The sequence below is a fragment of the Myiozetetes cayanensis genome, unplaced genomic scaffold, assembly GCF_022539395.1.
Source record: "Myiozetetes cayanensis isolate MyiCay16 unplaced genomic scaffold, myiCay2020 scf4, whole genome shotgun sequence".
Taxonomy (NCBI): Eukaryota; Metazoa; Chordata; class Aves; order Passeriformes; family Tyrannidae; genus Myiozetetes; species Myiozetetes cayanensis.
The window spans coordinates 29,362,029-29,383,362 of record NW_026087631.1 but is presented as its reverse complement, the minus strand read 5'-3'; the positions used below and the strand labels follow the sequence as shown (position 1 = coordinate 29,383,362).

General features: G+C 39.3%; 1 protein-coding gene across 3 annotated transcripts in view; it reads left to right on the top strand.

The window, feature by feature from the left end:
* The window catches only part of MCC (MCC regulator of WNT signaling pathway), a 193,743-nt gene that overhangs the window by 98,290 nt on the left and 74,119 nt on the right, over positions 1 to 21,334 (top strand). For all 3 annotated transcript variants that reach the window (XM_050328372.1, XM_050328373.1, XM_050328374.1), the window contains one exon: positions 20,243 to 20,356. In XM_050328372.1, coding sequence (XP_050184329.1) covers positions 20,243 to 20,356 — 114 coding nt within the window. The remainder of the gene's footprint in view (positions 1 to 20,242; positions 20,357 to 21,334) is intronic.

The following is a 21,334-nucleotide window of genomic DNA, read 5'->3' as shown; positions in this document are numbered from 1 at the left end:
TTTTGTGTTTGGCAGGGGCTGTGTGAAATGTTCCATCACCACAAGTAGCGGTAATGAAGTTTTCTGACAAAAAATGTATAATTTTCTTTTTCAATAAACATTTCCTCCTTATCCTCAGTCACTGCATAACACTATTGTTACAGTCTTAACCAGCTTCTGCATCTTTGCATAGATTAGATTCTTTTACTAGAAAACAAAGCAAACCTCACCAGTCTGCTCCTGTGCGTGTTAGTACAGGTAAGCCACAGCAGCCTGTAATGCATTTGCTTTATTTCCATCTTATGAAAAACAGTACAAAGGGCAGTGGTGAAGAATCATGGAGCCCTCTCTAACTTAGTGCTACTGTGACAGCCACAGAGTTCTTGAACGTTGGACCATATATGTGAAGAGGAGTAATTGTACACACTTTGCTCAAACAGATGAAGTTCTTGCTACCAAATGCACAATAAAGAAGGTAGAAATGGGCAGTCCATTTCACTCTTAATTTCAATGAGTGTGTTGGGGAGTAAGGAACATGCCCATACTACATCCAGGATTAATTCTGAACCTCAGTTTCCACTTTGGTTTGGCCAGTGCTTCTGAAGAGTGCTGCAAACACTACCTCTGTTTTGCAAGATAGATGTACTTGCTCAGGAGGCTGAGACAAGGCCAAAAAGATTTAGTGTAGGATCCTCTTCTCTATTTATGTCCCCGTGGCTTAACTGTTTTCCTGTTGTTGAGGAAGTCAGAAGGGAACTGTGTTCCAAAACATGCTCTTGGGAAATCAGAACAATCTTTTCTATTTCAAAGATAACTATGCTTTAAAAAAAAAAAAAAAAAATGGCCTTGTTCTTAAATTTGATGGTTTTTTAGTAGTTACAATAAGAGAAAGATACACAGCAGTGGTTTCTTTCACTGTACATTTCTTTGACGTCATCTAAGTAACCTGCAGACAACTCTTTGTTTTATATCTAGCTTAGTGTTTTATTGGTGCAAGCCTTTTGGAGTGTCTGAACTTGTTTGTTTGGGGTTTTCTTACCACTTCCTTTTGGAAGTGCGTGGGCTGGTTTATGTTAGTTCTGTATTCATCCTGTAGGAATGAGTATAAATGAAAACTTCACACCTAAAGAAAGAGACACCACCTGTCTTTTTGTTTCCTCCTGTTAAAGGAGGGTTTTTCCAAACTCTTAAGTATGGGAGGTATGAAGGGTACAGTGCCCTTTACTACTCTGGTCTCAGAGAAGTCACACTCACCATTTACCACTCCATATATTATTAAGTCAGTTCTCCACCTTACATTAGAACTTCAAACGCATTATTCACTTCCTACATTTCTATGTCAAGGGCAGCTGTTGCACAGATGGGGCTCAGGTGTTCTTGTTTTTACCACTATGTTGTCTAATCCTCCTCAATATTAGAAGATTATGTGGTACAAGTTACCTCAACCCAATTACAATAGGGAATAAGGAATAGTTTTAATCTTCCCTGCAAAGTATTTCATTAAGTACGTGAATTTAACTGTCCACTTTTCCTCTCAAATGCAGGATTTTAATCAATGCTAACAACAACATCTCAGATACATCTCTTTTCCAATCCAATGTGGTAAATCCTTTATTTCCAGACATATTATTGTCGCTATTATAGACCTCCCTTTCTGTCCCTTTTTTCATTGTGTAACACTACAGCAAAGTGAACAATAAGAACTGGCATGAACAGGCTAAATCCTCACCCAGTCTGTGACTCAGGGAATAAATTTCACCTCTGTATAGACAGGATAGTGTGAGAAGCATAAGCGATAATCTGGAGGCCAAGAGTGGGAGATCACAACCCAGCAGCAGATTTGCTCATTTCTTACTAGGGTCCTTATTCTGCTTTTTAGAATTTGGATTTATTATTTACACATTATTATTATTTACATATATTTTGCATTAGTTTTCACATTTAGTTTTAGGGATATCTGTCACAGTCCTGTTCACTTGTGATCACTTTTTCGTCTCCTCTAGAAGATGGCTTCAGTAATTCAAAAAACAGGCAAAACTGAACCTCTGTAGAACTCTCTAAACCTGAATAAAACGCATATGAAGACAGTGTAAAAATATTTACCATAGAGACAGTGGAGATGTTTTGAGAGATAGTGCAGACTAGGATGTGAAGAAAACAGAGCACTTTTTCGTGCTGTTTTAGGTATCCTGGAGGAATTATGGGAACAGTCAGAATGACAAAAGCACAAAGCAGGTCTTTAATAATAGAGAAAGCTACTGGAGAGGAAGAAACTAAAAGTCTCAGGCAGAATCTCACTGTGAAGCAAGCAGAGTTAGCCCTTCTGTCTTGCTGATGAGTCTTGCCAAAAGGAGGTGCTAGATTTCCCACTCCGGGGAGACTGAGTTCAGGCAAAGAGAGATTATTGCTTTCCTTGTGAGTGACAAGGACAGAAGGCACAAGTTAGGCAGTGCTGTGTGTAGTAGATCAAAACGTAATGCAGGTAGGAAGTAGAACTGTGAGAGTATGTGAAGGTGCAGTTGCACACTGAAGAGATGGTGATAACAAGGAAGTCAGCTTAAGCTGTGACCCGTTGAGTTTCATAGTGACTCATGAAGGATGGTCATGAGGACTGAGAAAATAGGTGTTTCCTTGTACTGTCTTAGCTGAGGGAAGTTTAATCAGTTTTCACTTTGATAGAAGGAATGTTTTGGATGGGGTGAAACTGATTTCAGGTGAGTTCTGAGAAACTACAGTGCTTGTGACCCCAGTGTAAGTCATTTTCCTTTCTGCCTGTTACAGAATGCGGAACAGGTTGATATTTGATGATTTTACAATTCACTTCTCTCTGAAATTAATTGTGCATTAGCAAGATCTGCAAAGACAAACCTCTTTGTTGCTCAGTTGGATTACAGCCAGCATAAAAACAGTGAAGCCAGAATCACTTAATTGGAAGTGAACTCCCTCATTTTTTTAAAAGCTACTTTTAGACGATTGTTGAAGTTTCCTCCTCTGGTGTAGAGTATTTTTCAGTGTTTTGCTGAGTTGTATAACAACTCACTTAGGTTTTGGAAAGTTCATTTTAACGTGCTTGATTATCACATCTTTTCAGTTCTTAAATTTAGGTAGATTTTTTTAAAAACAATTATTAGACTTCATTGCTTTCTTCTTTGTCCTCTTTGTTGTTGTAATCGCATACTACATTGAAATTAGTCTTTTGAGCGTATTTGAAAGAAGGGAGAGGATCATGGTACTCTAAGTGGCACTGATTCTCTCACCTGGGAACATGCTGGCACTTTCAGTCTTGTAGAACAGTGGGTGTGTTGACCACCTCTGGGAGCAAAGTCCCCCTCTGGTCACTCAGTCACTGCCCCAAAGCGGGATAGGGGGAAGGATCAGAAGGGCAGGTGTTCAGAGAGTCTTCTCTTGTGAGCCAGAAATAAGGCCAGCCTAACGCAAGGTTAGAAGAATGCCAATCAAAACTGTACTAGCCTATCCGATTTATGGATTTATGTGCCTTCCTGTGGCATTGCATATTTATGACTAGTATGACTCTTACAAAGAATTCAGGCTCAATTCTTTTATTCTTGCATCTTAGAGATGCATTGAAGAGAAGCTCTTAGTTTATGCACAAGAGGTAGTAGTACGGTAGTGAAGATCTGTTGGTATAAATGTAGTTGTGCTGATGAGTTTTCCTTGTGCTACATGTAAGTTGTATTTTTTAAGGCTTTTAAGGAAAGACTAATTCTTTATTTTGGCTTTATCTTGGGCTTTTTCTTTCCTTTTTTTTTTTCCTCTTTTTTCATTTTTAAGATATGCTTTTATGTTATAAAGACAGGAGGTTAAGAGGACTAAAAAGAGGACAGGTTTAAAGGTTTCACAGAACTCTAGTGGTGCAGAGATTATTTGCTCAGCTGTTGCAGTTAGTGCAGGATTTCTCTCTATTCTAGTCCTAAGACAAGTGCTCAGTGTACCTTATATATAACTTTGTTTACTACTACTCTGTAGTATTTCAGAACCTTTTCCAACTCCTCAATGTGCCTTAAAAAGTGGAAACTCAAACTTGTCTCTTGGGAGATTGTTAAACTGAACAATGTCATTCAGTCAAGAAAAAACCCAACATAATATACTTTCTTTATTCTCCTGTATCTAAATTACTGTGACCCAAAATGCATTTCCACATTGGGTCCATACCTGGAATTTGCTGGTCACGCTCCTTACCACTTACCGAGATTATTCATCTCAATTTCATCTACCTCACAGATGTGGAAATCTGTTGTGGTGAAAATAGCATTTGAGAGTAGGTAGATTGACACACAAAACAATCTGGTCAGTGGCTCTGTGCTTCTCATTGTACTTTTCAGAATTTCCTTCAGCATACCATTCTCTGTTTGGTATTCCATTTCTCAGGACTGAATGGATCATTCCAGGTGGCTTCTTACCTGAGCTGCAGGCCAGCCCTCTTCTTGACTGCCTAACAAGACCCCTTTCATAAAGACCCCATTCTTTTTCCTGCTGCTTCGTTTTCCCTCTGTGCCTCCCTCAGGGCCCTGCTGCACATTAACTCATATTATCTGACCTTCTACCAAATTCATGTTAATTTCCAAAAATCTTTGTAAGTCTTTTGTACTGTATCTCACTCTTCACTGATGTTTCCAGCACCACCATTTTTACACTTATTTGCAGAAGTCATTCGTTCAATGTTAGTTCCCTTTTATAGGTATTGAAGAAGTTGAATAAGATGAGCCTCACCAGGTAGTGCCTCTGCCCAGCTTAGTACCATTTTGGTTTATTTTGTTATGACCTTGTGCATATCTGAGTTAATTAAATTGGAAATGAGTTTTCCTGAGGCTCTTCAAGCATTTGCTTAAATGTAGTGTATTCTGTAGTTACCACATCTAGGACTTTTTTGTTTGGGTGTTTGACTGAGGGGTTTTGTTTTGAGTTTTTTGACAGAATTGAAGTGAAGGCACTTCCTGCTGTAGCCTTATTGCATTTCTATAATGGTCCTTGGGAAGACCTTTATTACTTTCAAGTTTTTTAACCTCTTAGCAAATGAGCGTTATTGGTGAAGCTGTTTAGCTAACAAATAAAAGCCATTGTATTTTTAAATCCATTGTGCCTTATATTGTAGATCCATTATTTTTTACACTCATTATAATTGTGCATCCAATTTGGGCCCTGCCAGTACCATAAAGGTGAAGGACTCCAGGGGAGGGACTGCCAACACGATCAGGGTCTGGCGCACTTGCTGTGGGAGAAGAGGCTGTGGGATCAGGGCTGGTTCAGTCTGAAGAAAGGATGCCTGCAGGCTGATGTAATAGAACCCCTGTGTGCCTGTGGAGTGGTTATCACAGTGGGGGGCTCAAGCTCTTGCTGTTTTGAACAGTGGGAGGGTGCATAAACAATCTGCATAAGTTGAAATAAGAGTTAACTGAATATATGGGAAAAAAAATTCCTTGTGAGGACATTCAAGAAGAGAACTGGGTACTCAGAGCTGCTGTGCAGACCCCATCTGTGGAGGTTCTCAAGACACAGCTATGCAAAAAGTCTTGAGCAACCTTGACTCTGATGTGAGGAGGAGGCTGGGCCAAAGACCAAACATCCAACGTGAATCATTTCACAGTTCTGGACCATTCATCAGCCTTATACCACTCCTTATTCTTCAGATATACCACTCCTGATCCCTTATGTCTCAGGGTTTGTTTTCCTGTTTAAATAACAATAACTGTATTGAATTAGCTCTAATTTCTTTAAAATCTTTTAAAATCCAGGTTGCATTTCCAAACATACCTCTTATGTAGTTTGTCAGATGTATCTTTATCAATTGATACTTCTCTTTGTAAAGAACTAATTTTGTCATCTTTGAAAATGAGGGTGAGAATTCTGTTTGTCAGCTGGTCTGGTGTTTTCCATAATGTTTGACAGCAGAGCACATTACTATGATTAATTTATAAAAGAAAACAGGGTGTTCTGAAATGACTGCAGGGCATGGTTTCCATGAAATTTGAACAAGTTGGAACTAAAATAAGCTATATCTAATATTTCAATTCCCATCTGAGGTCCTGCTTTCTTAACTATAAATAATGTACAGCCCCCTTTTACACAAACTTCTGGACACAAGTGCTTAGTGTAGTGTATATATCTTTGTTCTTCTTAGTTTACTTTCTCCTGTGTCTTATAGCTGCTGCATTAAAATATTTTAAGGTATGGGATGATGATCACCAAAGTCTTTTTTATTGATTTCTTTTGTAGGGATGGCTGTAAAAGCTTTTCTTGTTTCTCTGTTCAGTGAAGACAGATTGAAATATCTTGACTTTAGTGCCTACTACACAATTTCCCAAAACAGTGTTGCTAAATTTTAATGTCTGCAGTGGGGAAAAGCATAATTTTCCATATTCATTGCAGCACAACAATAAAAGCTTTTCTTTCATCCCCTCTGTGGTTTTGCCTCAGAGAGATAAAATCACTGGTGCATTTGTGGTTTTGTGTGAATGAAATGTCTCTTCTCAATTACTATTTCAAAACAAGCTTGCTAATTCCCATTGTCCTAATCTAAAAAAAACCGAAGCTACAATGTGTAAGGCCTGCTGGGATTTCAGAGGGCTGGGACATTTCCATCTGCATATATTCTGCCTGTGGCTGAGGAGTGGGTTCAGCAGATGGAGTGGTTGATTCTCACAGTTTCCATAATTTTTTGTTGGTAGTTCAAATCTGTCCATTGATAGTCACATAGCTAAGGATGTAAAACAAAACTAATTTTCCCTTAGCTGATTGTGCTGCATTTGTATCTCAAGCAGTATATACTTAAGGGATGTGGACAAAACGCTGAAACTGTAAAGTTGGTAACACTGCAAAAATGTGCATGGGTTGTGCAGAAAGATGTTTATGTTTAAATGTAATGCTCTTGCTTAGAGCCATCTGGTTTATACTGTCCTTGAATTCTTTTCCAGATCTCTGTCTTGTTTGCTCAGTTTGTAATGTGATGAAACATTTGCTATTAATTAGAAAAACCCTTACTTAAGAAAAGCAGCTAACTCAAATCTCAGGAAACTCAAGTATATTAGTTCAGAGTAGGATTATCTAATTCACAGCACCATTTCCAGACCAAGTCCACTCAGTCTACCATCGCAACATTTGGGAAAAGTTGGGGGTGACTACAGGGAAAGAATACGTAGTCCCTACAACTGTATGTGTCCCTAGGTACACACTCTGCTAAGGAAGCTATTGGCTGCTGTTACTACATCCTCATGTGACAAGGAAGGGAAGGCAGAACTGATTATTTCAGAGTATGGCTGGTGGGTAGCACTGAATTACACAGGTAGCTCTCTGAGCTTCAAGTAGAAGTACCTGTAAGAGGGCTGTAAAATAGGTGATACGAACCTTTCCCTGCTACCAGAGACTTCAGACCACTGCGACTCAGAAAAAAACTTGGCTGGTCACAATACATAAGTATTCCTTCTCTATTTTCCAACAGCAGGTCAAACTGGCATTTATTCTCCTCCAAGCATGGAAAAGGGGGAAGGATTAGAGAGATAAGGGCTTCTGTGGTATCCCACACATCACACTCTTGTAGACTTACTCTTGAACCTTATGCTTTTGCTAGGCAGTGGAACTGACCTCAGCAAAAAGTCTTAACCAGGTTAATACAAGTCCAATTTTGACCCAGAGCACCTTGAGGAGATTGTGTAATGTTCTGCTGGTGCAGGGGGACTGTTTCAGTCTTGTTGTGTGTATATAAATGGGACTTCAATGGAGGTTTTTCAGTGTGCACAAACTGTGCATGATCAGAGCTCAGAGAAGCAGATCATATATTTCTCTGGTTCTCTGCTGTTGAGCCAGGGCAAATGGGAACTCTTGGTAACAGGATTAAAGAGCAGTACAAATTGCATTTACAGAAATACTCTACTGGACTTATTTGAGAAGATATATGTGAGAATCTCATATGGTTGGTGCACACAAACTCAGGAAACATTTCTTCCCTTCCTGCTGCTCACTTCCCTTCCTTCAAGAAACGCCTACGCTTAAATTTGACTGGAGGTAGATATATGGTATGTTAGGGACATGAAAAATTACACTAAAATTTGCATATCCTAGGCAGCTAAGCCACACTGTGCATGCAATTATATGTTTGTGATTACAATTTAATTGAAGTGAGAAGGCAACAGTAGGACTGAGACTTTGTTTTATCTCCACTGTGGAAGTTTTATGGAAGATGTTTTTTATAAACTTTCTGTCTCAGTCTAGGCCTTAGTAATAGCTCTTTCAAATTGTGTCCTAAGAGAGGTTAACACCTTTTTACTCTAGAATATATAGTGTATATCAGTATGGGGTTTTTTAGATTGGAACAGGCTTTCAAATACATTGTCTGATTCTGGAATCTTAGAACAAGACAAGAAAATAAATTACTTTCCCTCATTTTCTGGATCAAATCCAGTTTTATTTTTTCCTCTTTGTTTAATGGACATTTGGATTCCTGCTGATTAGATTGCTTTACAGTGATGTTAGCACAGCCAAATTGGCAAGAAGATAACCCATTGTGTGAGTCAAGAAAGAGCAAATTCATAGTGGCATCTGGAGCTCTTTTACTCTCCCAGTTGAGACTACAAGAGTATTTTGCAGAGTACTTTGAGATACACTCAGTGACTGAAATTGAACTGTGTCTGAATAACTGGAGATCATAGTGCAAGGATTCTTCCTTCAGAAGAAAACTGTTAACTTGCTTTTAGTTTGTTACCCAGCCTTAACTCCCTCCGAAATTTCAACATCTGCATGGCTAGAAGAGTCCCAAGTACAGTCTTAGGTTTACTTAGGGGAATTGAATAAACACTTAAACATATGTTACAGATTCAGTTGTGGGATGCCAAGGATTTGCTCTGTGAGCCCCAGGTTTTGTAGTGAGATTCCCTCCAATATGGAAGTAACAGGGCCTCTGGTGAGATTAGAGGAAGAGTAAATGAAATAGTGATGGGAAAAGCCTGTCGCTAGGACAGCAAGTCTTCTGCCAAGCACAGAACACTATTCTGTGACTGTTCCCAGGAGTCTGGGGAGAGCAGGAAGAGGGACATGTGCATTTGGCTGATGAGGGTTCCATTTGCAGGCACTGGGGGGGTTGCTTCTTATGCCCAGGTAGCCATCTCCAGCTTTGCTGCCTGTCCTTCACTCAGTGCTGTGCAACGTTTCAAGCTTGGCTATTTGTAGTTAATATTTTGTGTAAAATGCAGTCTGGGTCTATCTAATGACAACTTCAACTTCTGAGACTTGGATGAGGTGCCTGAGGCATAGCTATGTGTGGAAGGTAGCCATCAGTACCTTTTTGTGTAGGTTCTTGGAACAGACAAAATACTTTGTTACTTGACTGAGACAGCTGGGGAGTATGGTGGGAGGAGGAGGAACAAGCACCTTCCTATTGCACTGTAAAAATAACCTTGTGAAAACAGTATAATTAATGTTAGTTTTCTGTGACTATTACTTATTTTAAAAAGCTGATTTATCTCAACAGGATTTTAAAAGTTTATTTTTCAGTATAAATTCCCAAGTATTCTGGCACGTTTAGGAGTTAGGTGCATTTCAGCTAAGTAAAATCATAAAGTACTCCACTATGTTAAGATTAAAAAAAAAAAAAAAAAAAAAAAAAGGGAAAATAACAGGTTACTTTGTAAAGTTGCTGATTTTTTTTTTTTTTCAGCAATAACACATTTTAAACTTGACCCTTGCTGCTGTAAATCTGACCCGTGTCACAAAGTCTTTTTTAAAAATATCTGTTTATCGACTTCAATTTCTGGAAAGAGTCTTTGAGCTTTTATGTTCTTTGGGGCTTACATATCTGTGGCAGCTGAGTGTGCTGCTGCACACTCAGCATTACAGCTGAAAGAGGCAAAAATGGTAACTGCAAACAGAGACGGTATTAATTGCTCCCTGCACTTAGTTAAATAGCTGCATCGATGCATAACAGCAGGAGGGAGAGGGTTAATGAGGGGCTAATTCCATCTTCGTAGGGACCACAGGGCTGAATGGAAACAGCTGCTGCACTTCAGGCTCTAGGCTGCACAGGGAGTTGCTGTGTTCAGCAGCTTTGGTGAGGAGAGGGAGCAGAAAAGAAAAGACAGAGAAGAAAGAACAAAAAGAAGTGTCCTATGTCTGGACCCCTGTAAGAGGAGAAATCATAACAGGCAGAAGGGAAGGAAGAGAGAGTTCAGGCTGGAATTGCAGACTGGAGGAGGGGATGCAGCCACCTGCATGCCCTTGACCTCTCTCTCTGAATGTCAAGGCTTACAATTCAGTCAACACAGTTTAGGGTAGGTGTAGCTTGGATTTAAAACAGCACAGCTGTGTAAATTGTAAATGCATCCTTAGCTGAGCTAGTGGACTCGGTACGAAAGTGGGGAATGTTGCTTGGGATGGAGGCTGGATATATATGGCATTGGTTCACCAGAACTGCATGCTTCTGATGGTGTTTGTCAAAACATGAATGAAAATAGGAGCTTGATTCACTGAGTTGAGCAACTCAAGAATCAAGTTATCCACAGCCCTGTAGAATATGAATAGTTTGGGTTATTGTCATCTCTGGTACTTGCTGTGATGTCATTGCTTGACCATTGCCTTCTTTCACTTGTTACACCTGTTGTGTGCACAGACATGTCTTCTGTTCCTACTCACATAGCAGCATTCACACATTTTGAACTAAAGCTTGCTCCTGTAGTTGAGGGGACTCATTAAATCCCCAGAAATACTTTAGCTAAGACAGAGCCTAGCTGCTCCATAGAGAGGAAGCTGCTAATGCCCTTCCCGCTAGTTTCTCCTGAAGGCAGGTGTTTTTTCCTGCTGTTGATACAGTTATCTGAATTGGGGGTGGCAGGGAGTGCAACCAGCTTTGAACTTCTCATCACAGAGAGCTGTGGAATATACCCAGGAGATACACTTGAGAACATAAAGATTGCTTATATACAGGCTAGATTGACCCAAATGTTAATATAGTGGAGGCCAGTGGTGTAATACATGCACAGATTTAGGTTGCTGACAGCAAAATTCAGCTGTGCGGCCAAGCACTGTCCCTCCCGCAGGGCTGTAAAGTGTCAGGCACCAGAAATGTAAAACCAGAGCGCTCCAAAGAAAAGGCAAAAGTGAAAGAGCTTCTCTTGTTAAATAGATTAGGGCATGTCATCCTCAGATGATAAGGAAGAAAAAGGGGCATATGGTTTGAGAGAGCATTATAAATTCACAAGTGCTACAAAGAAGATCAAAAGGGACAAAAGTTGTTCCTGAGGTGCAGAACATGCAAAGCAATACCAGGGAAACTTTACAAATGTGTACACAGTTCTTACGCTTTTTCTTCAATTTCCGTGATTTGCCACTCTCAGAGGCAGGATGCTGGACTGTCAGCTTGTTGTCTAGTCTGGTACAGCAGTTCTTTAGTATTCTCTTTGAACCAGGAACCTGAGTTTAGGATGGTAAAAATGTGATTTTTTTTTTCACCAATGTTTCTTCAGTTATATTGGAAGTTGTTACTGTTTAATTGTTAAAATTACATTAATGATAACATATCTTGATATTTCAAGATTTTGGAGCTCAGAGAAACAACTTTTGAGAAAGTAAATTAAATTAAATGGAAAAAAATAATGCAGCTATGTAACTCTTCACCTGAACTATGAAGTATCATGTTATACAGATGGTGAAGACATGGAAAATGAAAAAAGTAAATTCCACTTTCGTTCCATCAGATTATGTAAGTAATATGCTGCATGCTATGTAAAGATTCAAGCAAGAATGCTGTACAAATAAGGTACAAGTTTTATGAAGAATTAACACAGGATAGCTTTAACTTCAGAATCAGCAAATGCTTTAGCCTGTGTTATGTGCAGGGGTGAAAAATAAGCCATGTGTTAAATGGATTAATGCAGTGTTGATCCTTTTCTGTCAGGACAATTAACGTGAGTAAAATATTTGCCCTACTTTGAACAGATAAGGAGGTACTGTATTGTGTTCCTCTCAAGATTAATGTTTCTATATTGGCAGCAGTGAGCACAAGATTTATTTGTTGAACCTTATATAGATTTACTGCTGTACTAGTTACTGCTTTAAAGCTCTTTATGAACCATGCTGACAGCAAGTCTTTTTGTGTGTGACTATGTTAGTGAAAGTGGTCATAAGAAGGATGCAGAGACATTGTTAAGTGTTAAGTGGAACATGTGACACATACAGTGCCTATAAATTATAAATTTTTTCTTGTCATGACCCCTGATTTTCTTCTATATATGTGCATACAGGGGCATGCATTTGTATGATATAAACATAAAAAATGCAGAAGTTGCTGTACAAGCAACTTCCTGTGCTGTCCTGACTTCCTTAGAGAATTAGTAATGTTTTTTTCTGTTATTATTTGATGATTTAAAGCAAAGAAAATTACACTCAAGGAGAGAATGATAATCTCAAGGGACATGCACTTTCCATGGAACCATGCTCTGGACTCATAAATATCTACACAACTACTGTTTATTCAATAAGACTCCATGGGTAAAATACAGGGTTGAGTTTGGAATTCAGAGTCCAAGATAAGAAGGGAACCTTCCTTGGGCTTGGTAGAGACAGGCAGATAATGGTGGAAATACTATGTAAATTAGTTTCAGAATGTTAGAGCAATTGCAATTTTTTTAATTTGACTGAGGCTTTCAACTTTGATACTTATAAGCTTCTGTAATTTTATTAAGTGCAGTTAATTTTTTGAGCATGTGAATACACAAATGAAGATTTACTGTGCAGTAGAAACATCTGAATCTTCACTTTTATTCTTTTTCAGAAAAATTGTCAGGGAAAGGTCATGTAAAATGAATAGTCTAAACCAAAACACGTAGTAATCCAGTTGGAAAATGGCTTTTTCATTCACAGAAGTTTTTGACATTTTAAAAAAATTGTCATACAGTTTTTCCTGATGGACAAGAGAATATTTTTTACATCAGTTGAAGAAGAAAGCAGAGGCATCCTCACTTGAACAAGAACTAAAGTTTATCTGTCAAGCCGCTGCATCTGAACTTCAAAGAAAAAAAAAAATGAGGTCATTGTGGTAGGAGATATTTTGAGAAACACATTTAATCTTGTACTAGGATTTTCCAGGCACCTTTGTCTTCTATGAGTTGTGTAGACCAAGTTGTAAACTGGGCAAAAATTCTAAACATTGCATTAATGAACATTTTGAGTAGCTTCTGGTTTGTAATTGCTGTCTGTTTGTACCTTTGAATTAATTTTGATGCCGTCTTTACAAATTGTCATCACCACTTGACTTAAATGTTCTAGTCGGTGTTTGTCATGCTACAGATCCTTGATTCTCTGCAAATTTTACAGCTACTTGCTTTTATAATTGGAGAAGGCTGCTAGATAAATTGCTGAAAAGGTACAAAGCTAGTTGAACAAAATACCTGATGCTACAGACAGAGATACCATGTTGGGTTATTAGTATAGTGCAAAACAAAAGAAAATATTTCTTATGAACTGAATAATACATCCAGGTTAATGAAACACTAAAAGATTTAATCACATAAGTTCCTATTCATTTGGCAGATTGAGGTCTGCCAGCTGTTCAGACTTACCTGTGCTGGTGCAATTGATAGTAAACATATATCAGTGTTTATTTTCACCTTTTCAGTTCGTGCACTGGAGATTCCATTGCTTAAAACGTAAACCATATAAGTAATTAGAAGAGAAAAATGCATTCATGCAATTGAGTTCCTTTCAAAAATTCTGCCTCCTGAATGGTATATCTCTATGCTGCTTCCTTTTAAAGGTAGTTGCCACCAGAAAAGGATTTGAGGCATCATTCAAAAATCTTGCATAAGGTTTTCTGATGACTAGCATCAAACATGAACATTCAAATTACTGGTAACAACTGGAGGACAAAAGATGGTGGAAAGCATTCTCAGTTTCTCAGTTCTGCAACTCACTGCTCTGGTCTCAGAGAAAAAACCCAAAACAGTGTTTTTTGCTAATGCAAATATTTTTTTAATGCTTTTCCAGGCAGAAGAAGAGGTTTTAAGTGCAATTATCAATAAGAGATTTAATTCAAAAGAGTTATGCCGTAGAGAACAAGAGCTTACTTCGATAGGCCTGTGAACTGTTTTTAGAAGGAGGGAGTTAGGATAGAATGTAATAACTGTGCTTAAGAGTTTTCTTTATTCAACATACTTTCAGTGAGAAAGAAACTGTAACATACTCACTCCTTTGTAACATACTTACTGTTAAAGCTGATTCATACCAAGCCTTATCAGGACTGTATTTTGCAACAGTGATTGTTTTCTAGTCAATTCATTGGAATTATGATTTCAGTAATAACGTCCAGTGCAGTGGAAAACCTCAACAGGAAATAATGCACAGTCTCCTGCAGTTTGCCATCCATTTGCAAAGCTTTCAGGAAAATTAATCAGCTTTTTCCCTGGTGTCTTGACCAGGTAACAAGAAAGAGGAGGCAATAAAAGATGTAGGACTTGTGGTTGGAAATGTTAGAATGTACTGGGTGTTTCTCATGAGAGAAATACTCAAAGATAACTTACACAAAGGTTTATGGCATGAAGCTTGAGGGAAATTGTGGAAGCTTCCTGCAGCAACTTAAGTTACAGCAGCATAGGTAATTTTTCTGCCTAGGGTTTTGTATTAGAATCATAGAATCATAGAATCATAGAATAGATTGGGTTGGAAAAGACCTCCAAGATCATCAAGTCCAACCCCTGATCCAACTCTAATTACTATATCATGGCACTAAGGGCCATGTCCAATCTCTTTTTAAAAACTTCCAGGGATGGTGAATCCACCACCTCTCTGGGCAGGCCATTCCAATGCCTGATCACCCTCTCTGTAAAGAATTTCTTCCTAACATCTAACCTAAACTTCCCCTGGCAGAGCTTGAGCCCATGTCCCCTTGTCCTGTTGTTGGTTGCCTGGGAGAAGAGACCAACCCCCACCTGGCTATAACTTCCCTTCAGGTAGTTGAAGAGAGTGATGAGGTCACCTCTAAGCCTTCTCTTCTCTAGACTAAACAATCCCAGCTCCCTCAGCCTCTCCTCATAGGACTTGTGCTCAAGTCCCTTCACCAGCCTGGTTGCTCTTCTCTGGACCCGCTCCAGCACCTCAATATCTTTCCTGAACTGAGGGGCCCAGAGCTGAACACAATACTCAAGGTGCGGCCTCACCAACGCAGAGTACAGGGGAAGGATCACTTCCCTGCTCCTGCTGGCCACACTGTTCTTGATCCAGGCCAGGATGCCATTGGCCTTCTTGGCCACCTGGGCACACTGCTGGCTCATGTTCAGCTTCCTGTCAATCAGCACCCCCAGGTCCCTTTCCACCTGGCTGCTCTCCAGCCACTCTGTCCCCAGCCTGTAGCGCTGCAGGGGCTGTTGTGGCCAAAGTGCAGGACCCGGCACTTGGCCTTGTTGAACTTCATTCCATTGGAGTCAGCCCAACTCTCCAGCCTATCCAGGTCCCTCTGCAGAGCCCTCCTGCCTTCTGGTAGGTTGACACTCCCTCCCAACTTGGTGTCATCAGCAAATTTGCTGATGATGGACTCAATCCCCTCATCTAGGTCATCGATAAAGATGTTAAACAGGACTGGGCCCAGCACTGATCCCTGGGGGACACCACTGGTGACCGGCCCCCAGCTGGATGCAGCCCCGTTCCCCAGCACTCTTTGGGCCCGGCCCTCCAACCAGTTCCTAACCCAGCATAGAGTGCCCCTATCCATGCCATGGGCTGCCAGCTTTTCCAGGAGTATATTATGGGAGACAGTGTCAAAGGCTTTGCTGAAGTCCAGATAGACCACATCATAATTCATATTAGAATTGAAGAAATTATTTGAAGAAATTGCCTGTCCTTGGAGAACCTGTGCATCCCTTTTTTAACTGCTTGGCAGGTTAAGATTAGGAGGCACGAGAACTGACTTCTGCCTAAAGTGGTAAGTGTGACGTTGGAGACAGTTGCTTGTACTAAGAATTGACCTTCTGTACTGAGACAATGACCTGGGAATGCAGCATGGACAAGTCTGAGATTTACAGCCAGGAGTGTAAAGGTTAGCAATACCTAAGCCGTGTAAAACTTGAGTGTTGTAGAAACATTCTAAACCCCACTACTTCACTGTAAGCTGGGGGGTGGTCACTGGAGACTACAACTCCTCCACCTGTTCACACTGGAGAACCTTTAACTGGTGGTTGCAATTAGGGATAGAGGGGGTCCTGGGAGGAGTGGTGATGGGAATACATTTGAAGAGAGTATGGCTGGTGGCCTGAGATTAAAGGGGCAGGGAGAGGGATGCGGAGGTCTGAGAGATGCAGGAGTCAAGCGATTAAGAACTGAATTTAATGTATTTTGTTAAGCACGCACATGCTCATACAGAGAACTGTAATTGTGGCAGCAATCTGCCACAACTAGCAGTGCTAAAGTTGATTGGCTGCTTTTAAAAATCATTTTAGAGATATAGTTTTGGAAGTTACATAGTGGACATTCTAATATAAAGCTCTTTAGGGTGTGAGCTGCTAAGGAAAGCTGGGTGATGTTTTCTTTCTGTGAATTTCAAACAATTGGACAAATACGTTCCAGAGGTTTTGGTGGGGGTTTTGCCCTTTTTTTCTTTTTTTTTTTTTTCCCCTGTTGCTGAGGCATCTGATTGGCTTGTGGTGGAAACAAAGTGCTGGATGTGTGGATCATTGATTTGACATGGCAATACAGATTTTGTTTCCCTAAATTTATGGTGATAGCATATCATGTCTAGAGACAGAGGTCCTAAGTTCAGCTTTATTGCTATTCCACAGTCTTGTCATTAGAAATCAGAAATGATTTTCTGTTTCAGAAGTGTTGGTAAGAACAAAAGAACCACAGGATGCTTTAGTAAATGATGATTACGTTAGCATAGTCAGTAGTATCTTAATTTTTGAGTGGTTCTTGAATAACGATTTCTGTTTTGAAAGGTCTGGATTGTTGTCAGAAGAAGCTGAAGTTGAAGGAGCAAGTTAGGGTTATACAGAAAATGGTGAGGCTCTTGGAAAACAAGTCACTGTGCACGAGCTTACACTGTCTGGGATGTATACAGTGGCCCTGTACTGTGGGTCACCTTAGTGCTAAATGCAGAGGATTGAATGAGGTTCATTCTTGGGATTAGTTTTCTACTCCTTTCTTTCCTGAGGGGCAAAAGGTGTGCCCACCACCTCAGCAAGCTGGAAAGGAACATAGGAAAGAAATTTGGCATTCTGAGATTTTCAAGGGAAAAGGACAGCACTGAACCTTACTGTTTTTCTCCTAGGTTAATTTTCTTCAGTCTTGTTGGGCAAAGGGGGAGATAGAAAAAAATAGATCTGTTTCCTCTTTCTACCAATTGACTGATATAGACATAATTTTTCTGACTTAAATTGAGAGTGACTGTAGGGAGAGTAGGAACGCTAAATAAGTTCACTGAAGTGGGGATAAAATCCTTCTAAATAGGGACATATCAAACCCCTCCTAGCTCATAATTGCATAATAATTTAATTTTTTATTTTTAATGAAAGAAAGGTTGTGGTCCAAGACAGTGTGATGAGACTGAGTTGAAGTGAAGACAGTATTTTGTCCTAAGCTTGGTGTCTCACAACCTCATTTTCATACATTCATAGCATTGCTGTTACTTTGCTCCCTCACTGGGAGTGGAAGTAGCGATAGGTTCCTCCTCTGGAAGGTGAAAACAAGGCTGACTGTTCTTGCACAGTGTCAAGTGTCAGTTTAAAGGCTGTTGGTGAGAATGTGTGGGCTGCCCTCCAGTGCTACAGTCAAGGTTCATAAGAATCCCAAAGGAGTGAACTTTCTAATGTATAGTTCTTTTGTGCAATCTCCAGATTCAGATATTTTTCTCTTTTGGTTACATTTAGGTGTCAGTATTGGGCTTCTCTTCTCATGTCACCTAAAATTTTGGTTTCCATGATATTGTAAACATCTGTTGTAATAGAAGCAGGGCCATTAGTCTAGGCCTCAGGCACTCTCAGAAGTACCATTAGCACCAGGATCCATTCATCAAGTGTGAATCGGCAGATTAATTTTTCCATAACTGCATCTTTTTTTTCCTTATTTTTCTTTTATTTTCTAATGTGTTCTAAAACTGATCCTGCTCACTGAAATGACATTAGTTTACCCGTTCCATGTAATTTTTTTAACAATCTTTAGTGTATTTTCTTTATGCAACAGTTTTTACTGAGATTAAGTTTGGGTTTGGGTTTGTTTTAAGAAATAGGTTGAAATATTCACAAGTGTCTTCAAATGAGAATTATTTGTGATCTTAGTCTAGCCTCTAGTGAGTCAACTTATGTGTATCTGCTCTGGAAAACACAGCCACAGGAAAGACAAGGGGTTAAATAAGAATAAGATCTGATCTCTAATGATTTCACAGCACTTGTAGAGATGCAAATGCAGACAAGGAAAATTGAGCTATTGTTCTTAATATTTCTCTCTTCTATAAACAAAACCTTTGTTTTCAGATACTGTCTTTGTGTCAGCTACCATTTGTAAATACTTTACATTTCAAAACTAATTCATAACACATATTCATTTATGCTTGTATAGAGACAACCAAAGCATTTTGTTCTGTTAAGTATGGCATCTTAAATTTGTTTCCCAGAGAAGCTGTAGAATCTCCAACCTTGAAAGTACTCAATCCAGCTGGAGCTGGTGGGTTGGGTAAGGGCTTGGACGAATGACCTCCAGTGGTCCCTGTCAGCCTCAACCATTCTGTGATTTTGCAGATTTAGAGTCTTCACTATTCAGTGCATTTTGGAAAGGCCTGGTATCTGTGTTAATGAAACTCAAACCAAATGTGGAAACGTTTAAGCAACGCGTAATTGTGCATGTGTGTATTTGCACTGAAACAAATAACTGCATGTGTATAAGATGTTTTTGTAACTGACATAATAAAAACACTTTGTACTGAACTCACAAATGAGGGTGTCCAGAGCTTCTACAATAAGCATTTAAAACTGCAGGGTTCACATCCAAGTACCTTTTAAAGTTATGTTTTCTGTCTTGAAGCCAGAGGGTTTTTCCTATAACAGTGGCAATACTGTATGTGAAGAAGCTGTTGCCAAATGATCTAGTCTCTCTGCTGTCATGAAGCTGCTTTCATGTCAGTATGTGAAAGCACCTATGGTTTTGCTGGCTTCCAGTATTGGAGAGGTAAAATTGATATCAAAATAGGACTCACTTGCTGATTCATTATAAATGAAATATGAAAAATAACTTTTAAGTGACCCGCCCAATAAAATATCAGAGCGAGGGACTAAAACTGGATGAAGGACTAGAAGCAGGGTTTGTGTTTCAGTCTAAGTCTTGGCAGCAGAGCGATATTTGCTGTGTTGCTTGGTCTGGTCAAGGTCACTTTTGTTTTCTTACCCGTTATAACTTGAAGCTGCTTCTTTACCACTACAAAGAAAGACTTCAGTATTACTGGCTAGTTTTCCTCCAGGACTTTTCAGTTGTAATTGTCAATACTGAGTGTTGTCGTTTGGTGCAACGATGAATGAAATATTTAAGGATGGGAAGAGAGTGTGAACAAGTTAAAAGTGTAGGATTCTTGTAAGAACTGTTCTTGTTTTCTAAGTTGCGTAGCTAATCTAATTTCAATGTTATTAGTCATCCTAACCTGATAGATATTACCAAATGCTATCAGTTAAATGTAGAACGTATCTTTCATCAAAAGGATCTACTGCAGAAAGAAAAACAGTTCACGTTCTTCATGTGTGGGTTCAGTAGATTAGAATCGTTGAAACTCACTGGCGTGGGACTGAGCAGAACTGCAGAGAGTAGCTCAAGGTGGAGTAAGCTTTAGTTGCAAAATAAAACCAAATCCTCTGCGTGGAGTCGTTCCCTTCACCAAACTGATAATCTCTATATGTCTAAAGGCATCAAAACTTGATACACCATACTCTTTAATACCAATCTTAGTCAGCATTTACTGCAAGGTTTTATAGCACAAGATTCAATCTACCTCCTAATAAACTAATGTTAGAACTAGTCTACATCTTTCAAGCTGAATTATTCTTCACTGTATAAATCCTTATAAAGGATATGGTGAAGGAATGGATGTGCTGTCTGGAGAGAAAAAATCCATGTTAAAAATATTTATTTGCATGTGGTTTCCTTTTAGACTTTGTTCTGCTTAAGTTCCTATCAACTACTACAGAAATCCAGTGATACTGTAGCTGCTATATAACACTGTCTCTTCTCTGAAATGCTACTGCTGCATAGCTTGTGAATTAGTTAATTTGTTTCTTTCCTTTTTGTCTTCCAGCTTCATTTAGCAGCCCTGGCTTCATTAAAGGGAGACATAGTGGAGCTTAATAAACGTCTACAACAAACAGAAAAGGAACGTGATCTGTTGGAAAAGAAACTGGCAAAAGCACAGGTGAGCAATAGTAGTTCAAGGTTCTGAAGATGGTCCTTGGTTTTGTGTAGCTGTTGTTTCTCAGAGAGGAATATAATATGTGGGGAGAGGATAAAATACTTAACAATGTCACAAGTGAAAAGAATTTTAAGACTGCAAGACATATAGTTGCCATGGGTTGTAAGTTTTATGTGTTGATGACATTCTTCAAAAAAACCCCCTAAAAATAATTGGATTAGTTTTAGTTTGAAGCCAATATAAACAACAGCTGCTTTGAAATATTTTAGAATATAAGAGTTGCAGCATATCCACAGTGGATTAGGTAACTGGTTGCGGAGCCTTCCACTTCTGGGTCAGATGTAAACACAGCACAAATTAACACTGATAAAAGTTACTGCCAGTTGTCAGTGCTTTGGTGTTACATGAGAAATTATTTGTGATCTCAGTCTAACCTCTAGTAAGTCAACTTAGTCTATCTGTTCTGGAAAACACAGCCATATGAAAGCCAAGGGATTAAATAAGAATAAGATCTGATCTCTAATGATTTCACAGCACTTGTAGAGATGCAAATGCAGACAAGGAAAATTGAGCTATTGTTCTTAATATTTCTCTCTTCTATAAACAAAACCTTTGTTTTCAGATACTGTCTTTGTGTCAGCTACCATTTGTAAATACTTTACATTTCAAAACTAATTCATAACACATATTCATTTATGCTTGTATAGAGACAACCAAAGCATTTTGTTCTGTTAAGTATGGCATCTTAAATTTGTTTCCCAGAGAAGCTGTAGAATCTCCAACCTTGAAAGTACTCGATCCAGCTGGAGCTGGTGGGTTGGGTAAGGGCTTGGACGAATGACCTCCAGTGGTCCCTGTCAGCCTCAACCATTCTGTGATTTTGCAGATTTAGAGTCTTCACTATTCAGTGCATTTTGGAAAGGCCTGGTATCTGTGTTAATGAAACTCAAACCAAATGTGGAAACGTTTAAGCAGTCATGA